Source organism: Pollachius pollachius, assembly GCF_949987615.1.
Source record: "Pollachius pollachius genome assembly, chromosome: 10".
NCBI lineage: Eukaryota > Metazoa > Chordata > Actinopteri > Gadiformes > Gadidae > Pollachius > Pollachius pollachius.
Window position 1 is genome coordinate 23,187,530 of NC_136943.1, and position 10,053 is coordinate 23,197,582.

Here is a 10,053-nt window from a genome sequence, read left to right on the forward strand (position 1 = left end):
GTAGAGTGGTTTAGTGACTGAATATGTTTAGAGATATTTATTGATCACAACAAGGGAGCTTTAGCCACTACAGAAGGTGTACAAGGTATCTGGAACACACCATTATTACCTGGACACATAAACGCCAGTAGTACTGCACCAGTAGGGGGAGGTACTACACCTTCAGCCCAGTAGGGGGTGGTGCTACACCTTCAGCCCAGTAGGGGAGGTACTACACCTTCAGCCCAGTAGGGGGAGGTACTACACCTACAGCCCAGTAGGGGGAAGTACTGCACCTTTCTGTTGGTTGTGCCATAACGTGAAGAAGAACCAGGAGACCAATGGAAATGTGACAGGAATCTCTGCTTATAATCTGTGTGCTGTTTGACCGACGGCGGTGAAGATGTTTCCTAAGTTTGTATTTCCATTGCTTTTGCTATTTAGTTTTTATGATATGCCTTCTGATGCACAGAAGAAAAAAGAGGTAAGGTTTACTTTTTTTTGTAATGAATTCGAAACGTTCAATCGTAACCCAGCGAATTCGATTACATATTCCGGATATAGATTACTTCCAACTACTGCACATCAGAACGCGACCGTATGTAGTTAATATATTGTATATAATATCATTAGTTATGGAAGTCAAGTCAACTTCATGTTTGTGTTCAGATAACGCTGACCTATCTGTATATTTAGTGGTCTAACTCACAGTTTATATTTGATCCACTCGAGTCCGAGCCTAGATTATTGATACTCACATTCTGAGGAATGCAAAGCAAGTTTTAAAGCATTTAGCCAACAAATGGACATTTATCAATCCTTGGTGATATGGAGATGTGTTTTTACATAAGGTTGTTTTTTTTTTTTTTATTGTTCATTCCAGGTGAGACATGATGCTAAGCGGACTTTGCCCAGGTTTTGAATGTGCATTAGCGACGGTTACCATTGTCAGGCTAGATACATTTAATTTCCCCAGTTTTTCATATGGTTGAAGGTCACCATTTATATTCAGTTTTATAATAAGACAGTTAGGCTACACATATGTAGCCTAACTGTCCCCCCCCCAGTAGATTTGTTGATATGCTGAGAAGAGTAGTAGCTAAAAAAACACAGATGTAGGTCAGAATCTATCACTAGTAGAAACCATTTTCATTTAAATTTGTTTCCCGCAGACGTTGCTGTCAGAAAAGGTTGGTCAGATGATGGAGTGGGCGTCGAAGCGCTCCATCATCAAACTGAATGGAGACAAGTTCCGTCGTTTTGTCAAAGCTCCTCCCAGGAACTACTCTGTTGTCATCATGTTCACAGCCCTACAACCTCAGAGACAGTGCGGGGTCTGCAGGTAAGACGTGAGTACTGAAGTAAATAATGGGATTGCTGATAACTAACACTTATTATTGTGTAATGTGTTTTAAATTGATCAGACAGGCTGATGAGGAGTTTCATATATTGGCCAACTCTTGGCGTTACTCCTCTGCCTTCACCAACAAAGTTTTCTTTGCATCTGTTGACTTCGATGAAGGATCGGACGTCTTTCAGATGGTAAGTCGATGTTCAATCAACCACTATTCAGTCCCTCCAGAAAAATGCAGCGTTTATTTGTGATTGTTTTGGCCAAAAATCCTTGATTATGCGGCACGTTTTCTTAAGAATTGCGATGAATTATGCAGCATATTCATGCAATTTCATGCGATGAAATTGCGGGAACTTGCAAAAATTGCGGGAACTTGCGAATAATGCAGCTTTTCGATGACGTTCACGTCTTGTAGTTACGTCACTTCATAACGTTCCCATGGCAACACGGAGAAACGGCTGCTCTTGTGTGAAGTAAACGCAACAATTTTAAACTTTCTGCTAAGATATGTGACTTTTTTGCAACGAAAATGCGGGGATTATGAAATCATGCAAGCCTCGCATATTTTGCGCGAAAATCTGCAATTTATGCGGGGAAAGTGCGGCATATGTGGAAAAAATGCGGCCCCCGCATGAATATGCAGACTTTGGCTGATTATGCGTTGAATTATGCGATCGCATAATCGCGTTTTTCTGGAGGGACTGACTATTTATAACGTACTTTTAACAATGCTACCAACATGGTACTGAAGGGCTGCTTTGCAAATGGTATACAAGTACACTGGGAATGGACAGTATAAAACAGTGGCATCTATTTTTGAGGTAGAAGCAGCAGCAGCAGTAGTAGCAGTAAATATTTTCCTAATCTCTGAATTTCCTTTCTAGTTGAGTATGAATTCTGCGCCAACCTTCCTTCACTTCCCGGCAAAAGGGAAACAGCGGAAGACGGACAACTACGAGCTGCAGGTCAGAGGGTTCGCAGCGGAGCAGCTCGCCCGCTGGGTGGCCGATAGGACCGACGTGCATGTGAGTGGAGAAACTGCAATATGTTGATTCACATGAATTGGACTAAATTAGTTTAGTTATTCAGAAATTCATTGCTTGGTAGGTAGACAATTCTCAATTCGGGATGTGAAGTCTTTGTAGATAGATAGATAGATAGATGGACAGATCTTTCTTTTCCCCTTTTAGTAGCTACTGTGGCTATCCAAGTGGCTAACATTATTGTGTGTTGTGCTGCATTTCTTTAACATTCTAATTTGAACTTACGGTGAAGTCACACCGAAAAAGGCACTCCACAAATCCATACGAAGTCAAGACGAGTTTAGAGGCCAATCTTCATTCTTAAATTCTCGTCTCAGAATAGGGCTATCCCCTGAAAGTCGATGATTCGAATCATCAGTCGGGAAACCCCGCAGTCGACTCAGAGAATCTGAGTCGACTGCTGGGTTTCCCGCCGTCGTCCTTTATTCATTTATTTTTTGGTGTGCATTAATAAAACTAAAAATAGAAAACATTAAAATGCACAGGAATAATATTTATATGGATAATAATTATATATTTTAGAAGGACTGATGCGGCAGGACGTGTGCTGAAATGGATACAAATTGCTTTATTTAGACACTATCCATGTCACTGTGGCGATTGATTCATTGTAACTTTGTTTGCTAGACAGAATCTCGCAGAAGGAAGCGGCTGTCTCCCCTTACATTATTGCTACGTTTTCTCTAGGAGCGCAGTCAGTGTGGCGACACAGCGCTGTGTATTCTTTCGGGCTCAATAAATGCAATCAGATCGTGAACACGGGGCTCATATAGTGGATTACCCACTAGCCTATACATGAGCCCCGTGTTCATTATCTGACCGCATTATGGGTGGGAGCCTAATTAAAACCCGACAGGAATAAGTTGGCTACAATTCCGAGTTTGATTGACAGAAAACTGTTCAGGTGAGAACGTAATGAGCGCAACGCACAAGCATATATAAAAGGCCTATAGCCTACAAAAACAGAGTGTCAATAGAAAGAAAAAATAATTTTTTAAACCTCCAAAAGACCTGCCCCGCACGGCTGCCCAAAAGTCGGAATATCTGGACTGAAAAGGCACATCTGATTAGACTCAGAAAATTCAGAGTCGGGGACAGCCCTACCCAAGAACATCCGGTTTGGGTTCACTGGCTCTGGAATGATTAATTAAACTAACCCAGTGGAGTTAGAACCCAGTGGAGATAGCTAGAACCCAGTGGAGATGGAACCCAGTGGAGATAGAACCCAGTGGTTGCCCAGTTGTCTAATCGTGTTGACACTATCTTCCAGAGATGTGGACTCGAGTCACATGACTTGGACTCGAGTCATGATTTTGATGACTTCAGTCTCGACTTGACAAAATTACGCATGACTTGCGACTCGACTTAGACTTGACTGCTATTGACGTGAGACTTGACTCGGACTTTGCCTCTTTGACTTGTTATGACTCGACATGTCTTGAGTCAAAAACATTTATTGTTTTATATATCTTAACATATTTCCCGCCTGGAGGGCTAGACACCCAAGACGCATTCACATCCGTGAAGATGAAAAGAAAAACAGCGAGTGAAGACAAATCTACACTTGTATCTTCAATAATATCAAAACAAAATTTTGTTATCATTTATACTTTCTTCAGAATCACAGTTTAAGTTTCATATCGGCTTTGTTTCAGTTGGTCTCATTGATTTACGTTGTCGCTGGAGCGTGAGGACATTCAGTAGTGTTGCCAGATTGGGCGGTTTTTCCCGCCCTATTGGGCTACATTTTGAGGACGTTCAGGCAGTGTTGCCAGATTGGGCAGTTTTTCCCACCCTATTGGGCTACTTTAAATCATGCACCGGCTACGCTATTCTCTTAAAGAGAATACCATTACTACCATTACTACAACTACCATTAGTACTACAAATTCAGCTACAACAGGCCCCGACATTAAGGGTTGCTCGCTTGCCCGGGGCAGGTGAACTCTGTGATCGGGCAACTTAAATTGGCCATGTAGTTGCCCGTTCGGGCAAGTGAATTTTATTTTAGAAAAAAAAACTAAATATGCCTACAAAATAAACGTTGTCTTATGTCGCGGGAGTGGAACTTTCTTCAGCGCTGTGCGTTGGTTTTTCGGTAAAACAGGAGAATAAGAATCACAACAATAATTTGTGTTCAGTCACTCCCGTATAGCCAACCGCCACATACGGAATAAAAGTAAAAGAAGAGTCAGTTTCGTTATGTTCCTTCAGCCTCGGAAAACTGGCCATGTGCCAGGTTAATGTAACCAAAATAAATAAATAAAGACACCTGAAAATGAGACGCCGCCAGGGTATGAAACAAAAAGACAAAGGAAGTTTCCGTGGGTCCGTCCGGACAGCGGATAAAAGTTAACCGATTGTGGTTTTGACTACCCTGCAATCGGATTCATCAACACCATTTCACTACATTACGGGTGTAGTATGTTGAGGACAGATTAGGACACCGTATCGACAAAAATCAAAACGACATCTTGCTATCGATATCTGTGCGAGAACAGCACTTAAATCTACGTTTCGGCTTCTATCTGTTTTAGGGACCGTCTACAAATTTCACCCAAAAGGCTTGGAGGAATTGTTTCAGGAAACAAATCACCACAAATCAATATTTTTTTTTTTTGTGTCATTCTGATTGCTGTAGTAGTTGCCAATGGTGGGCTGTTACTTACTACAGGTGATTATTTGCTGATAATTTTGCATTATAGCAAATAGCGATGCAATTAATAGTAAGAAATATTCACAAAAAATCAATACAAATAAATGTTGTCATTCTGATTGCTGTAGTAGGCCCTATATGAATATATTAATGAATTAATTTTGAGGCCCTAGTGTTTCTTCTGTTGAGTTTGCTGGTTTGACAGCTTTGCAGCCATAATTGTTATGGGCAAGTGGCTTAAAAAGTTTAATGTCAAGGCCTGTACTACTACTACGTCTTCAGCTATTACTAGTACTACTTCAGCTACTACTACTACTCTAGCTACTACTACTACTACTTCAGCTAGTACTACTACTTCAGCTTCTACTACTGAAGACACAGGCGGGTGGTAAGGAAAATTTCCTTAAGGAAAATTGTGGCATATTATAACTGACACCCACTCAAGCAGTCCTTTCAGACATCCATACATAGCTCATATGCCAGACTAGTCAAGGCGCAGCTTTACCAACTTGAGGGTCACAGTGGTGCCTTCCGTAGCCTACTAATACAATTCAAACCCAGCGTCAACTCTCACTTCACCTCTGAGACAACATAGGATTTCGGCACATGCGCATATCACATTTGAAGACAGAAACAATGAACATATAACTATTGATAAGAAGTGACACTGTACATTAGAGTGATATGTTGAAATTATGATCAATAGCCTAATAATGACATTAAGTAAAAATACATGGGAAAGTTTGGGACTTGGACTCGACTTGGCTTTCATGTGACTGACTTGGACTAGACTTGCCTTTCCCTGTCTTGACTTGCGACTCGACTCAGACTTGACTGCTAAGACTTGGGACTTGCTTGGGACTTGCCAAACAGTGACTTTGTCCCATCTCTGCTATCTTCTCATCGATCTGTAACCTGGTGTCTTTGTGTTGATGTCTGCAGTAACCTGACTGTGTTGGTGTCTTTGTGTTGATGTCTGCAGTAACCTGACTGTGTTGAGTTGTAATTGTGTCTTTGTGTTGATGTCTGCAGTAACCTGACTGTTGAGTTGTATTTGTGTCTTTGTGTTGATGTCTGCAGTAAGCTGACTGTGTTTTACTGTGTTTGTGTCTTTGGTTTCTCTGCAGATCCGTGTGATTCGTCCTCCCAACTATGCGGGGCCCCTCCTCCTTGGCTTCCTCTTGGCAGTTATTGGTGGATTGGCGTATCTACGAAGACACAACCTAGAATTCCTCTTTAACAAGAATGTTTGGGCCTTTTCTGCACTGGTAAGACCAGACAAACACCTGACCAGGATGGAGGGTCAAACCCGCTTGTAACTGGGGGCCAACATGTTGGCTTGTAACTGGGGGCCAACATGTTGGCTTGTAACTGGGGGCAAACATGTTGGCTTGTAACTGGGGGCCAACATGTTGGTTTGTAATTGGGGGCCAGATGTTTGCTTTAAATCAGTATTATCTGAGCATTTGAAACTGAATAAAAGTCCCGGGAAGATAAGATTGAGGTTAATAGGGTATATTAGCACCAGTGAGAGGCCTAGCGTTGCTCCGGGCAAGCTCTATACTGGGTGATCAATGGAAAAAAATGTCTGGATGGCTTATTTGATCTGTTTTCATGCAGAAAAAGACCCTTGGTTTAATTCTCGCCGGACTTACACTTTAAGCTCATCTTGTATTTTTCTCTTTCAGTGCTTTGTGTTGATCATGACTTCAGGCCAGATGTGGAACCATATCCGAGGTCCTCCCTATGCTCACAAGAACCCAAACACAGGACAAGTGGTCAGTGACCGGGGTCCGAGGGAGAGGATATGTACCTATTAATCGTAACTTTCAATATACTATCGAAGTCTAGTTTTTGCAACATCAAGATTTGAGTGCTGGTTTTTCTTTTTGTTTTCAGAGTTACATCCATGGAAGCAGTCAGGCTCAGTTTGTGGCTGAAACGCACATTGTGCTGCTGTTCAGTATCCTTGATAAATGAAGCCCTTAATATTTAGAGGCTCCCTTAAAGCAACTCTTATTCACTGTCATCGGAAATGAAGCCCTTAATATATAGAGGCTCCCTTAAAGACCCTCTTACAGTCAATGTCATTAGAAATTAATCCATTAATATATAGAGGCTCCCTTAAAGACCATCTTAGTCACTGTCATCGGAAATGAAGCCCTTAATATTTAGAGGCTCCCTTAAAGACCCTCTTACAGTCACTGTCATTAGAAATTAATCAATTAATATATAGAGGCTCCCTTAAAGACCCTCTTAGTCACTTTCATCAGAAATGAAGCCCTTAATATATAGAGGCACCCATTAAGACCCTCTAACAGTCACTGTCATAAGAAATAAAGCCATTAATATGTAGAGGCTCCCTTAAAGAACCTCTGTCATCAGAAATAAAAGCCCCCATTTTAAATACTTCTAAGTACCTTAATTAACCATAATTTACCATTAACTAACATTATTAAAGGCAGTTATCAGCATTTACTTAGTTAATGAACTGCTTACTAGTTTAGTAATCGTTAGCTAATGGTGTTCATGTTAACTAAGCTAATGGGGTCATGTTATCTAAAGTAATGTATACATTTTTTAAAGGGTTAAGGTTAAGCCTAACCCCTATGCTAATGCTACATAAAAGGCCTATTATTCCATTAACTAACTTTATTTAACTGTTAATTGATTTACACTTATTGTATGGTGTTACCAAGGTTCATAATCTATATTTTATTATCAGATTTCCTACAGACAACTATTTTAGAGCTTCTGGGTTCAGGCTATTGTAAAGTTAACATGATACCAATAGCCTCATATCATGAATGAGAATAGTAATAACCTCATGAGAAGGTGAAAAGATGATGTTGTTGTTAGTCCTTAACGGTTTCTGTAGATGGCGCTGTCACCATGGGCATGGTGCTGCTGTGTGAGGCCGCCACCTCAGACATGGACATCGGAAAAAGAAAAAGTGAGCACACGCACATGGGTATAACTGCTGGATGACTGCTGTTCAACAGATGTGCTGAGGGTATTCACATTCCTAGTCAATATTGCCAAGTGTCAAACTGAATGTTTACATATCCAACCATGCAAATGTCTTCTCTTCTTCTACCAGGTAAGTACATGAATCTTTGGTGAAGCAAATCCACCATCACTAGATCTCTAGATCACTGATGATCGATGCTCTAGAGGAGATGAGGGAGGAGTTGGACTTGACTTGCTTGACAAAAGATACCTCATTTAGTCTGGGTATGCTTAGTTTGAGGTACAGGCAGGGGCATTGCCTCGAGGTACAGAGGTCGTCTCAGGAGCAGAGGAGAGTAAACATCGCTGGACAACAATGTGAAGTCTCTTAAGAATCCTCAAGTGTCCTGTCTACCAGGAGGCCTTTCAGGCTCTGGTCCTCCCTGTCCGAGTGTGGTCAAGGTGGACCGCACTCCCTGACATTGTCTGTACAGTGAGCCTCCCAGCCTCAGGTATAGGGAGGGAAAGTAAAGCTTCCTCTGCCGGAAATGCATTTATTAGACGTGGCTGTTTTCATGAATTTATAGGCTGTATTGCAAAAGGAAAGTCAGCATTCCAATGTTTGAAAAGGTATATCTTGCATTGGTTTATATTACGTTCCTCAGGTAAAACGCAGTATTACACTTTAAGTAGTATTTTTAGGGAGGGTGTGATCATGATTAGCTGGCCTCCATGCCTAGCGATGTTTTTTAGTATTGTATTTTAGTAATTTTGCGTCACAGCAGTAGTCAGCAAGATTAATATGTTTGTGTGCGTGTGTGTGTGTTTCAGTACTATGTGTAGCAGGTATTGGTCTAGTGATGCTCTTCTTCAGCTGGCTGCTGTCCATATTTAGAGCAAAGTACCACGGCTACCCCTACAGGTATGTGTACAAACACTTGTTCATCATATAGCCAGTGAACAAACGGGATTGGGATCCTTTTTAAATCTAATGAGCTTATTGCTTGGGAAGTATGGAAATAGTGTTGTGTAATTATGATTTGGTTTTGTGATTTATTTATTTATTTTTTTGGATTTCAGCTTCCTGATGAGTTAGATCTGACCTGGCGTCTTCTGGTACCAGAGGTTAGATCTGACCCGGCGTCTTCTGGAACATGTCTTCCAGAGGTTAAAGTGCCTTCAATGCCGTTCTTCCCCAAGAGAACCAATAACAGCCTTTCAACTTTCCTACTCCAGGTCGTCCAGTTTGTTTGTCAGCAGCAGAGCAGGGTTGGCTGATGTCAGTTGAGCTACGATTATCCACTCATTTATTTTTTGAACTGTCCAGGTGTTACACCTCGATTTCTTAAACGATGAAACGACCCAGCTAGTGATCAGTAAGCGCTACTAGTTACTACTGGTACGCCTCCAGACCCATTCCTTCAATGCTTCCATGCAAGGAATCATGTGTTATTTTGAACTCTAGGCTTGATTCGTTAAGTTATTTTATTTTTGAGACTCCTCTTTTGGCCCCCTGGGGTTGATTTTCGTTGACATTGTAGTTTTTGTCCTGGTGTTGCGCAACACATAATTTGGCGGGAAGAGCATTTTATGTCAAATAAGTGCCATCGGCTAATATTACATCAAGAAACTTTCCTCCACTAGAAGCACAGTTTACCATCAGGTATTTTTTTATAGATGTCAATGTATATTGTGAATTTAATTTGTTTTCTTTTGGGCCAATACCCAATAATTCAACCAACCTAAATGTCCTTCTTTAAGAAAATACTAAATTACCAAGGGAATGTAAAGAGTTAAAACATATTAGTACAATCGTTTTTACTAATAATACATCAACCCTTGGTCTTCAGGGTTGGCTAACTAAGAATCTGCAACAAAAAAAAAGAACCCAGGCCATTATTTTGTGTGTTCCATTCTTCAAATGAGAACCACAAGACCAATGATGACCGTATATTTCCAAATGCTTTTAGTGCCTGTATGTGTGCTTAACAAACACTTTTGCATTTGTTTTGAAATGTTGTACGATTTGGTCTCAGGTGACATTAAAAGATAATTGCCTTTCCAAACAACTG

General features: G+C 41.0%; 1 protein-coding gene across 1 annotated transcript; it reads left to right on the forward strand.

The window, feature by feature from the left end:
• The first annotated feature begins 321 nt into the window (after positions 1–321).
• On the forward strand, positions 322–10,041 carry LOC307081936 (dolichyl-diphosphooligosaccharide--protein glycosyltransferase subunit MAGT1-like). Its single transcript, XM_079745308.1, has 10 exons — positions 322–463; positions 1,152–1,321; positions 1,404–1,521; positions 2,218–2,358; positions 6,160–6,300; positions 6,721–6,810; positions 6,932–6,995; positions 7,911–7,985; positions 8,813–8,903; positions 9,062–10,041. The coding sequence occupies exons 1-10, from the start codon at positions 383–385 to the stop codon at positions 9,075–9,077; spliced, it is 987 nt and encodes a 328-aa protein (XP_079601434.1). The 5' UTR covers positions 322–382; the 3' UTR covers positions 9,078–10,041.
• The last annotated feature ends 12 nt before the right edge of the window (positions 10,042–10,053 follow it).